Source organism: Elephas maximus, chromosome 12 (assembly GCF_024166365.1).
Source record: "Elephas maximus indicus isolate mEleMax1 chromosome 12, mEleMax1 primary haplotype, whole genome shotgun sequence".
NCBI lineage: Eukaryota > Metazoa > Chordata > Mammalia > Proboscidea > Elephantidae > Elephas > Elephas maximus.
Genome location: NC_064830.1, coordinates 90,651,850 through 90,664,394, shown reverse-complemented (window position 1 = coordinate 90,664,394; position 12,545 = coordinate 90,651,850). Strand labels below are relative to the sequence as shown.

The 12,545-nt window shown below is 44.2% G+C and overlaps 1 protein-coding gene across 2 annotated transcripts in view; it reads right to left on the bottom strand.

Annotated features, from left to right (window-relative positions):
* Positions 1-2,782: 2,782 nt before the first annotated feature.
* The window catches only part of LOC126087210 (integrin alpha-M-like), a 36,313-nt gene continuing 26,550 nt past the window's right edge, over positions 2,783-12,545 (bottom strand). For both annotated transcript variants that reach the window (XM_049904428.1, XM_049904429.1), the window contains 15 exons: positions 12,314-12,477; positions 10,203-10,357; positions 9,974-10,105; positions 9,543-9,616; positions 9,196-9,337; positions 8,977-9,099; positions 8,292-8,371; positions 7,339-7,422; positions 6,943-7,018; positions 6,331-6,438; positions 6,047-6,130; positions 5,792-5,905; positions 5,604-5,705; positions 5,271-5,381; positions 2,783-4,750 (listed from right to left, as the gene is read on the bottom strand). In XM_049904428.1, the coding sequence (XP_049760385.1) occupies positions 4,679-4,750; positions 5,271-5,381; positions 5,604-5,705; positions 5,792-5,905; positions 6,047-6,130; positions 6,331-6,438; positions 6,943-7,018; positions 7,339-7,422; positions 8,292-8,371; positions 8,977-9,099; positions 9,196-9,337; positions 9,543-9,616; positions 9,974-10,105; positions 10,203-10,357; positions 12,314-12,477 (1,621 nt within the window). In that variant the 3' untranslated portion in view covers positions 2,783-4,678. The remainder of the gene's footprint in view (positions 4,751-5,270; positions 5,382-5,603; positions 5,706-5,791; positions 5,906-6,046; positions 6,131-6,330; positions 6,439-6,942; positions 7,019-7,338; positions 7,423-8,291; positions 8,372-8,976; positions 9,100-9,195; positions 9,338-9,542; positions 9,617-9,973; positions 10,106-10,202; positions 10,358-12,313; positions 12,478-12,545) is intronic.

The following is a 12,545-nucleotide window of genomic DNA, read 5'->3' as shown; positions in this document are numbered from 1 at the left end:
TTATACTGACAAATTTAAGCTAACTCAGTTTCGCAGAAAACTATTATGCAAACGTAATTTTAAAATATAATGGCATTGGATCTTTTAAGCACTGCTTGTTTGGTATTTGAATTTTGTATAATTCAGAATAAAAGATATTTTGTGTTAAAAAAAAAAAAGGAAAGAAAGAAATCTTCAGGCTTTACTATGAATTCAATTTCTTGGTCCAAGTAGGAAAATAGGGCCTTTGGGAAGGTCCCAGAATGTAGTGGCATTAATTACAACACATGGGCAGCTGCTGTAATGGAGGCTCAGAATAACAATGTCTTAAACAAGATAGGTGTTCATTTCATTCTCCTATATCAACATGAAAATGTGCTAACATGGCAGTTCTACAGAATCAGGACCCAGGGTCTTTCTGTCTAACTCTGGCATTCTTAGGTGTTACCCTTGTCTACAAGGTGCAAAATGGCACACCGCCATGTTCGTGCTCAGTGGGAAGGGGGTGAGGGGAAAAGAAGGACCCTTCTCTCAAAGGACCTGACTCTAAACTTGCTCACTCACTTCTATTCACATCCTATTGGCCAGAATCTAGTCATGTGGCCATCCCTAGCTGCAAAGGAGACTGGGAAATGTAATGCTTATCTGGGTAGCTATATTAGTTATTTATTGCTGATAACAAATCACTTCAAAATACCGTGGATTGAAGCATCAACAATTTATTATTTCTCACAGTTGTGCGAGGTGACAATTTGGTCAGCTCTGCTGGACTTGCCTGTGGCTGCGCTGCAGTAATCGAATGGCTTGACCAGGCTGGGAGATCCACGATAGCCTTGAGCATGTGTCAGGCAGTTGTGCTGGCTGTCGGCTGGGTGTCTCAGTTGTCTCCTCCACATGGTCACCCATTCTCCACTAGGCTAGATGGATCACCACATGGTGGTCTCAGGGTTCCAGGAGAGCAAGAGCAGAAGCTGCAATGCATTTTAAGGTCTAAGCTCCAAAACTCATACAACATCACTTCTGCCACATTCTGTTGGTCAAAGTCACAAGACCAGCCCAGATTCAAAGGTGTGGAGAAATGGGTTCCATCACCAGATAAGAGGAGCAGCAATGTCACATTGCAAAGGGACAGGACACAGGGAGGCACAATTCACTGGGGTTCATTATTGTAACAATCTACCACAGTGGCCCAGATAAAAATTCTATTACTAAGTAGGAAAAAAAAAACAACTTGTTTCCATCAAGTCGATTCTGACTCATAGCAACCCTATAGGATAGAGTAGAACTTCCCCAGAGAGTTTCCAAAGAGCGGCTGGTGAATTCGAACTGCCGAAGTTTTGGTTAGCAGCCATAGCACTAAACCAGTACACCACCAGGGTTTCCAAGTAAGAAAAAGGAGGATGGTTACTAAAGGGATAAAACCAAAAACGAAACCCAGTGCCATCGAGTCGATTCCGACTCATAGCGACCCTATAGGACAGAGTAGAACTGCTCCATAAAGTTTCCAAGGAGCGCCAGGCAGATTTGAACTGCTGACCCTTTGGTTAGCAGCCATAGCACTTAACCACTACGCCACCAGGGTTTCCATTGAAGGGATAAAGACCCTGTTTTTCTGAAGTGAGGAAACCCAGAACATGAAAACCAGGCTAGACATTCCTGGGTTTAGTGTTTGTCATCAGAGATTTAAAGCCCTGTTTATTAGTAACTCTGTGGCTATGCTAGGGCAATTTGTTACTTGAAATGATTTACTTTTCTATTCCGTCATAAAAGTCCTTTTTGTCTGAATTCAATACAAGCTTCCAATTCAAGGATACAGGTGTGGACTCTGAGCCCACAAGGCAGGTGACTGTGGGTACAAAGACCATCTCCCTTCCTAGCTCAACTAAGGACTTCTGGAGATACTGAGGATATTTATCTTTCAAATTAAGGAAGAAGAAATGTTTTATATGCATATAAAACTCTAGAAAAGATCAGTGGTTCCCTGGAGATGGGGATGAGGGGCAACAAGGATGGACTGTAACGAAGCCCAGGGAAACTTTTAGAGTGACAGAAAAGTTCTATATCTTCATTGGTTGTGGTGACTTGGGTGCCTAAATTTATCAAGACCCATCAAAATGTACATTTAAAATGGGTACATTTTGGGAAAATAGGTACATATTGAATAAATTATACTTCAATGAAATTGATTTAAAAATTTTTTTATTTTTAAGTCAGGAAATTGTGTAGAACTGTGTAAAGGTCATCATGTGTGTGGCAACCCCAAGGACACAAATGGCTACTGTCTCATTAGACACCCCTCAATGGTATCTTACGAAATGCTGAATAAAAACGAAACTCCTTACTCTGGCTTACAAAGCACATATGTCCAAGCTCCTGCCCTCCTTCCGGCCTCACCCGGTGTTACCCTCTGCCTGGAAAACTCTGCCCCTACTTGGGTCAAGAGTAGCCGCCCCTAGGGAGCCTTTCCTCCCAAGCAGGATTAAACCCTCCCTTCCTTCTATCATTTTTGGAACAGGCCATCTAAGCCATGGTTTTTTTTGTGTTTGGATGAACCCTATGAAATTGACATTTAAAAAATTTTTTTCCAAAAAATTGTCACAAGTCGGCAATTTCATATGGTTCATCCTAATATTATAACAGCTAAGTAAGAGTCACTCTGTCCCCACACCTCCCACGGACCTGCTGCCATTCCTCTAGCCCTACCAGGACAGTAGAAGAAAAGCTCTGGAACCAGACAGAGACAGGTTGGAATCCCAGCTCCAGCCCCTTCTTATCTGTATGACCTCAGGTAATTGGTATGACCTATTGGTACGGCCTCAGTTTCCTTATATACGAAGTTCTGATAACAATTTAAAAAAGTCGGTCACTTAGCAGAACTGGTGTGAGAATTAGGATGCATTGCCACTGGTATGAGAGACAAGCACCCACATGCACTGGTAAACCAAAACTCAATGCTATTAAGTCAATTCTGACTCATAGCAACCCCATGGGGTTTACAAGACTGTAAATCTTTATGGAAGCAGACTGCCACATCTTTCTCCCTCAGAGTGGCTGGTAGATTGGAATTGCTAACCTTTTGGTTAGCAGCTGACTGCACTGTTGGTATGAGGTAAATAGGACTCCATCTAAAGATGAGGACTACCCCGCCACAGCTATCAAAACTTTACATGCACACACCCTTTTGTAGCTCATGTTATTGGTGCCCCTCCATATCCCCATGGTCCTTGCCAGGGGCTGTGCTCACCTGTCAGACTTCCAACTGGCAGCACCTGTATCTCTTTCTCTGGCCACCAGAACATGCTCTGTCCATACCCAAGGCAGTCCAGGAAATTAATGCCCTCAGAGCAGCCCTCATTCTGTAACTATGTATAATTGGTGTATAAATACCTCAGCTCCTTCTACCCAGTGGGATAACACTGAGATGGATGTTCTACCCTGTTTCCAGAGCTCTCCAGTAGGATTTAACCTGTGGAGCCCCACAGCGGTGACTATGTTGATAAAAAAATAATAATAACACACCCTTTATTGGCTACTTTCCTTTCTCAAGCTCATTCCCCCATCTTTATTGGCATTTCCTGGAGCCACCTCTTAAATAAACTCCTTTCGCTCAAATTCTTGTCTCAGGGTTTGAATCTGGAGGAACCCAAAGTTCTAGGAATATATCCTATAAATAGTTCTTACACATATATAAAAACCACATATATTCAATTTATTAATTCAACATTATTGTAATAGCAAGAGATTGGAAATAATACATCAAAATGAAACTCATTAAATGCGTTATGATACACTTACACAACAGAATGTTCTGCATGTGTATAAAAGAATGAAAAGGCAATTTATGTCTTGATATCAAGCAATGTCTGAGTTATATTCATGAAAAAGCGAAGTGCAGAGCAGCATAAAAAAAAAAAAAGCTCACCCATGGGTATATCCATGCAGCTGTGTGTATGTATGTTGCATACGCCTAAAATCTTTCTGAAGGCCACCCCAAAATACGTAACATCAGCTGCCCTTAAGGAAAGAACTTGAATGGTGAGGGTGGGGGAGAAGATTTTCACCACATGCTCTTGCATGTCTTTTGATTTTATATGCGGACAGCTTTATCAATATAAAAACATAGAAGTAACATTAAAATAACAAATGAATGAAAACATAAAGGGAGGTTTATCATTCCCCATTTGACATAATTGTCGAGCCCCTCAGCTGGAGTGTGGGATGGATTGGGACAGGCTGGTGCTGGCTGACCAGCACCTGGCTCTGCCAGTGGCTTCTCCACAGCAGCTCAGTCCCAGCAGCACAGGCTCCTGCAAGACTGCACACTTGTCCATGACGGAAGTTCTCACTTAGGAGAGGGTCTCCCTTTATTTTCACCCATAAGAGCTGCCATCACCTCCATCCTAGAAGGTCTGACACCATCTTTGCCCACACACACAAGGAAGCCCCAGCAATTCTCCTCAGCCAGAGAGACTATTCTGTGACTCAGATGTTCTAGACATCTGAGTCACACGCCCTCACACACACCTGCACACATACACACATACACATGAATGGAAACCCAAGCAGGTCTTTTCTGGGTTAGATGTCACAACCCCAGTCTCCTAATGGATATGTCTGCCCAGCAGCATGGGGGCCTGCATGTTGGTCTGACCAAAGATCTGCTCCTTCCAGAAGAAGCCGTTCAGTAGGGAAGGAGTCATTACTGGGGTACGTCTGCTTGGGGAGCAGTTTCACTCATCATGTCCTTGTACTGCCGTTTGAAGAAACCAAGCTGTGGGGACAGAGAGGAGGTGTTTTATGGACAGAGGAATTGGAGTCAAAGAAGCCCAGGGAGGGAGTGCAAATTATGCGATCCAGGAAGAGAACCAGAGGGACCAAGAGGCAAAGAATGATGTGGTGCATTCTAGATGGGACCTAGAAAAAAGGGGCAGGGAGGAAAATAGCATGGATATTGGGGCCGGGGGGAGAAACACAATATTACAGTATAACAACAATAATAATCACTGTTCCTTTTATAGTGGTCTCACTGTGCCAGGGGCCATTATAACTGCTCTACATGTATTAACCCAATTACTTTCACAATCCCAGGAGGTGGGTATTTATTCCCATTTTATAGCTGAAGAAACTGAGGGATAGAGAGACTCTGTGAGTTGCCCAAGGTCACACAGCTATATTCCATGGTGGGAGTCAAGCCAAGTAATGGAGCTGCTGAGTTCCTGCTTTTAGAGCTGAGGGGTGGAGAAGGAGCAAGGAGGGGGGAGTAGGCGAGAAGAGAGACAACAAGGAAATACCTTGTACAGTCCCGCGGTGATGAGGGCCAGAAGCAACAGCCCCCCCACGGAACTGCCCACGATGAGTGGTACAGGGTCGTGAATTTCATACTGCTCCACTTTGGTCTCTGTCTGGAGGAAAGAGACTCTGGATTTCTGGAAATGTCCTCAATCAGACCTTTAGCACTCCCTGAACCACCCCCCTCCCCCTGCCCCGCTATTCTCCCAACCCATCCCTCACTCTTCCTTCTCCCTCTCTTCCCTTTCTCTCTCTAGCTCTCTTTACCCAAAGAGCTCCAGTAGCCCAGCTTCCCTCCTCCCTCCAACACTCACTCTGTGCCCCCAGACAAATACCTGGGCCCTCACAAATGCCTGCTGTCCTGGAAGCAGGGCAAACACAGAATTGTTAAACAAGATCTCCGCTGTGCTCACAACCAGGAGGTAGTTATTTGAAGTCTGTGGAAGAGAGCAGTGTGGGAGCTGAACCCGTGGGCCCTGAAGTATCACATCTGCATTCGGCTGAACCTCAGGACCCCACATACCTTGATATACCAGTCAAATGAGAGATTGCCTTTGAGGGTGACAGTGAATTCTTCCTGGGTGCTGAAGGAAGGAATGTCACACTGGATTCTCCTGCAGACTGCAATAGAGCAGTTCTGGGGAGGGTAGGAGAGAAGGGAGATGACTAAGAAAGCTGGAATGTGGAAAACATCACCGTGGATTCAGCCCACTAAATGAGGAGGCCATGTTGGGTTCTAGCGAGGGGATGGAGCTGAGGGCCCACGAGTCCCACTCACCAGCACTGAGGTCTTCTTAATCTCAGCCAGGAAATCAGTGTGAGGAGGAAGCCTTTCTTCAGTGTAGCATGAATTGTAGATGTTCTGAGGAAAGAGAGACACTGTGAGAAGAGACAGCAATGAGGGCTCCTGGGACCATCATAAAGGAGAGATGAGACTGCCTGGGTCTAGGTGAGGACCAGACTGGGCGGCTCCAAAATCCAGAAGGGGAAAGAGATTTTAGGAAAGACCAGGGCCATGGAGGGAGGAGTTGGGGCCACCCCCTCAAGCCCAGCTAGACTTACCTGGGAGAAGTTGACCTGGACGTTGTCTAACACTGTCACCTTATTCAGCAGGACGGGGACCAAGAAGACCACACTGATGGAAGGGCTCCTCTGCCCCAGGTTATTGAACTGCATTGGGTGTGGGGGGCAGAAAGGGAGTCAGGTTTCTGGGTCTGTCTCCCCCTACCAGATCCTGAGATCAGCTTCCCACCTCCTACAGCCCAGTACACCTGAATAAGGCCTCATTTCCCCAGGAGTCCTGCCCCCTGGATGTTTTCTGGGAGGCAGTAGAGTGTAGTAGCTAAACACTAGAGAGCCAGAAAGGCTCTTGAGTGACCTTGGACATGTTTTTTAACATCTCTGAGCCCCAGTTCCTTCATCTGTAAACTGGGAATGATGACAGTGCTTAGTGCACAGAGTTCTTATGAAGATAAAATGAGTTAATTATTTACGTGTGTGTGTACATATGCATATGTGCATGTTTGTGTGTGTAGAGTGAGAAGGAGCTTAGAACTGTGCTTAGCACATAGTAGGCACTTTATACATGGTTCCCATCATTATTTCTGCATTCCTATCACATTGATTTTCCTCCCCAGCCTCCTTCTCAGAACCCAGACTTCCCCAGCTCCCCACCTGATATTGATGCTCCATAACCAGGCTTGTCTTCTCTGAGGCTGTGAAGTTGAGATATTTGGTAGAGTGCTCAAGGCTGATGGGATAAAGAAGGGGTAGGGGCAGGAGACAACAGAGCATCAGGGCTGTTCCGGGAAGGCATCTGGGGCTAAGAGTGTAAAGGGGTGAAGAGGCACGTGGGTAATGTGACCCTGACGGGTGCAGGCAAGATGATGTGAAGGGACAATGAATGTTGGACACAGTGTGGGCCAGTTTGGGCCATTCATACACACACACAAATATATAAACACATACACAGTCACACAGATACACATGCACATATACTCAGACACATTACACACAAATACATATTGGCCCATGTTCAGCTCAGTGGTGAATGCTGAGCTAAGGCAGCACCTGGTGACCACCATGTAGACAGTGTATTTCACAGGCAGTTCCAGCTGGAATTCGCTTTTGTTGGTCTTGGGCATGTTGTTCTCACTGAAGGGAAAGAGAAAGCTCTAGTCAGCTCTCCAGAACTGAGACTCAACCTTTCCTTCTTCCTGTTCTTCACCTCCCACTTCCAAAAGATCACTAATTTTCCTGTCATCCCTGCATTCTAGCATCACTGTTCCCTAACTCCTTCCCCCTACCTAGCCCAGGCCCATCCCCACTGATATGGATGTCTGCAGAAACCTTCTCCTAACTGGTCCCCCAATTCAAAACTGCTCCCAATCCTGGGAAGTGATCTTTCTAGCATACAAATCCAATCATGAAATTTCCCATAAGTTAAACCACAAATTCCCTAATATCAATTATCAGTCATTTTATAACATGGCTGCAGCCCATCTCTCCAGCCCATATCTAACCACCAACTCCCTAAATCCTGCATTAGGTGCTTAGACCCATACTGAGCTTCCATTCCTTAAATGCGCCTTGATCTTTGCAGTCTCCTGGTTCTGCCTGGTACATGCATCCTTCTTTCTACCTCATGCCCACCATCAGTTCATGCCTTTGCTTGGCTAACTCACAGCCTAAATCTTCAGAAGTTTTCTGTGAACACCAAGCTCTAAAGAACACTCTACATCCCCCCATTTAATCATTCATTTCATACTGTATTGTAATTGCCGATTTACTTGTTTATCTTTGCCACTAAAGTATAAGCCCCGTGAGGTCAGGAACTACATCTGTCTTGTCCGTGACTGCCTCACCAGCACTGACCGCAATGCCTACCACATGGTGGGTGCTCCATCAGTATTTGATGAGCTGAAAGGAAATTCAGTAGGAAAAAGGGCAAAGACCCACCCTGGAAAAGGGGCTGGGGCTTCAAAGGGGAGGACACTTGAGGGGTGGGGCTGGGCACAGCACACCTGGTCACATTGGCTTTGAGGAGTAACTTGTTTCCAAAAGAAGCAGCAGAGTCCACGTCGAATGTGATATTAAAGGTGACCTGGATTTGGAGAAAGGAGAGGCAGCGATGAGAATAGAAATAGCAACTTAAATGTCCATCAACTGATGAAATAAAATGTCCATACCATGGAATATTATTCATCTATAAAATGAAATAAAGTAGTGATACACACTACAACATGGATAAACCTTAAAAACATTATGCTAACTCAAAAGAAACTAGTCACAAAGGACCACATATTGTACGATTTCTTTTATATGAAATGTCCAGTATAGACAAATCTATAGAGAAAGAAAGATTAGTGATTGTCAACCGTGGGAGAAGATAGAAGTATTGGAGGTGGTGATGGCTAAGGGGAGCAGGGTATCTTTTTGAGGTAATAAAAATGTTTTGCAATTGATGATGCTGATGCATAACTCTGTGAATATACTAAAAGTTATTGAAAGTACGCTTTCAAAGGATGGATTGTATGGTATGTGAATTATCTTAATAAAGCAGTCTTTAAAAAAGGGATTTACCAACTTTCACTTAAAGCACAATAAAATTTTTTAAAAAAAGGATTTACCAAAAAAAAAAAAAAATCAAAGAGCTAAATTTCAGGAGAATACAAAAGAGGGGAAAAAGGAGGAGCCAGTAGTTCTGACCTCAGAGTTGTCTGGGAAGATGGGGTGGTTTATGTTGCAGCTGCTGCTCTTCAGGCTCCCAGGCTCTTCAGGAGAGGGCCCAGACTCACAGACCAGGCGCCAGGATCGCTGTGAGCGCTGGTTCTGGAAAGCAAGGGAAGCAGAGGTGCTCATTTCGACAGCCATATTAGCCAAAGGGATGAGAAAAGGTCAGATAGAACCTGAGACAAATTCTGTCACCTGGGCCCCTGACACTCTCCGATAGGACAAGCCAGATGGATAGAAGAAGGTGACCTGAGTCCTGTAGGAGTCCTCACCCTGGTTTCTCACAGTCACAGTCACATTGAGGTCCCGGGGACCACCCACCACCAGTGTGTCCAAGCTGTGGGAGGAACGAGACACCATGAGGTGCTGTGGCAAGTCTGCTCTGGCGGATGCAGATGTGAACATTTGAAGAGAGATGATAGTAGACAGGACACCTGCAAGAGACTTGTGGTACACAAACAGCGGCTCCCTCAAAGGCCAGAGGAACATACAGTCTAGTCATGATGTAGGTTTAGAGGAGGCAATGAGGAAAAGAAACTCACTTCATAAAACTGAAGGTGATGCTGAGGTCATCCTGGCAGATGTTGTCATTGCCACAATTTTTCTCAAAGGGGAACTGTAAAAATAGAATAAAATCAAATGAAAAGAAAGGAAACAATGGAATGATGGGAAATAAAATAATAAGATGAAATATCAAAATAAAATTATATGAAATAAAATAAAATGAGCTTCAGTAATCTTGGCTCTGGTCTTTTCCATGCCCCAAACACAAAACCACCAAACCCACTGCCGTGGAGTCCATTCTGACTCATAGTGACTCTATAGGACAGAGTAGAATTGCCCCATAGAGTTTCCAAGGAGCACCTGGTGGATTAGAACTGTCAACCTCTTGATTAACAGGTGTGGCACATAACCACTACGCCACCAGGGTTTCCAGTTTCCATGCCCACAGGGCCCCAAATCTAGGACTCACCAAGGCTGTGAAGAGTCTCTGAGCATCCACAGCCAGCACTGGACGGAGATTCCCGAAAGAGGGTGCGGGCCGCCCCACCAAAGAGAAGTTGAGGCGCAAGACGATGGGGGTCACTGAGTCCTCTACACAATCCTAAGAGACAATGAGGGTATGGGAGTGTGCCCTCCCCAGGTTCCCAAATCCACCCCATGCTCGGAGGACCTGGGGGTCCAATCACCGGCCTGCTCACCGGTAACAATAGCTTCAGGGTGCCACAATTCGCCGTCATCGCCAAGGTCCTTGTTTGTCTATGTGTACTGTTCTTTGTCTCATCAAAGATGGCACGGGGGTTTGGGCGGCCAGAGTCCAGAGCCAAGTCATAAGTGATGATGCTCTGGATCTGTCCTGAAGGGGCAGAATAGCACTGGGTGAGGAGTCCAGGCTTTAGAGTCAGAAGGAGAGGGGTATGAGGCACAACTCCATTGCTCCCCAGCTGTGTGATTTCAGCTTGTTATCTGACCTTTCTGAGTCTCAACTCCTTGTTTTTAAAGTGAAAATAATAACTGCACCTTCCCATTGGTGAAGATAAATGAAATAATGCCTAAAAGAGTTTAGCACAGTGTCTGCCACATACTAAGTGCTCAGTAAAGGATCACCTTCTATTACATACCATAAAGTTAATGATTTTTCAGGCTGCTTTGGTTTCCAATGGAAACCCTGGTAGCCTAGTGGTTAAGTGCTATGGCTGCTAACCAAAAGGTTGGCAGTTCGAATCCACCAGGTGCTCCTTGGAACTCTATGGGGCAGTTCTACTCTGTTCTATAGGGTCGCTATGAGTCGGAATTGACTTGACAGCACTGGGTTTGCTTTGGTTTGGGTTTGGTTTCCAACAGCTTGATTATAATGCACACTGATAAGGTTATGTTTATATTTATATTGCTTTGTAGAGAATCTTGATGTCTTTCATCAGTTTTAGAAAGTTCTTAACCACTGTAGCTTCTTTTTTTTTTTTTTTTTCCTCCTCTCTTTCTGGGATTCCAATTACATGTTTGTTAGCTCTTTCACCATGTCCCACACATCTCCTATGATTTTTTCTTGTATTTTTCATCCTTTTTTTCTCTGCATGTTAATCTGAACTCTTTCATTTAATCTGTCTTTTGGTTCACTAATCTTCTGTTCTGCTTCTAATCTGCTATTAAAACTGTTTATTAAATTCTTAATTTTAGTCATTGTATTACTTCTAGAGTTTCCATCTGACTCTATTTTATGATTTTCAGGTTTTTGCCAAAGTTTTCTCCATTCTTTATTCTTTTAAAGATAGTAATTGTAGTTATTCTAAGGTCCTTATCTGATAGCTTTAATTTCTAAATTAAATGTGAGTCTGTTTCTATTGTTTATTGTTTCTCTTTGCTGCTAATCAATTGTTTTATGGATCATAGGTCTTTGCTGAAATTCTCCATCCTTTCCATTGTATTCTGGAAGACATTAATTGTAGTTACTTTTAAATCCCTATCTAATATCTTTAATCTCTGAATTCACCCATGGGTCTGTTTCTATTGTCTATTGTTTCTCTTGGTTACTAATTAATTGTCTCAATGGAAAGACCTACGTGTTTGCCAAGACTCCTCTCATATCTTTGTCTCTTAAGTCCTAGAAATCTGCTGAATTCCCTGCTCAGCTCTTTAGTTTCCCAACTAGTTTTCTACTGGATTTCTTAGTGTATTGAACTGAGCATACATGGCTTAGGAGTCAGCCAATGACTTGAAAGGAGTTTCTGTGTAGATTTTGCAGTACCTTGTCTGTAATTTCCTACTCTCCAGGAATTTGTATCTCAATTTCCAGCCATGCTGACTGCCCCTAACTCTGATTGCTGTCTCTTTAGACTAATAAGACTGCTTCTAGAAAGTTAATTGTGTTCTTCCTCCACCCTGTTTCTTTTTAGTACCAGCGTTACCATTCCCCCATTTCAAGTATCATGCCATTCTTTGGGAATACAAATAAAGGAAGAAGTCAGGCTGGTTGCGAAAAAATCCATGCTTGAATGTTTTGTGAATTTGTGTTTGGTTTAATCAACTCAATTTCCCCTTTAAATGAATTCTTTCTCACATAAAAAACCCTGTTTGATTCACAGATGTGGTGTATTTGGTTCTCTGGAGAACTAAGAGAATGAGGGATGATTACATGCTCACTTCTTTGATGGGGTTTTCTGAGACTCTACGACTAGCACAGAGATAGCCTGCTCACTCAGCCAAACTTGGAGAAGGCTTGTCAGAGCCTTTGAGAACTGAGCTCTGGACAGCTGGAAGGCTGAGCAGACTTGGCTGCCATTTAACTTTTTCAGAATTTCCTACCAAGCCTCACCTTCTCCCAGGCGGTCCCGTGTGATTTTCCGCACACGGAAGCAGACTCTGACCTCCCCAGCATTCTGGTTTTTCAGCACCTGTTCACGACATTCAAATGCATTCCTTGCCACTTCCCTGGGTGTGAACTCCATGGCCACATCAACTTTCAATACTGGCTGGGACCTGCAGAGACATCAAAGGATCATCAGGGGCCTTCAGACAGCAAAGAGGCTCCTTCAAGAGAGGACACC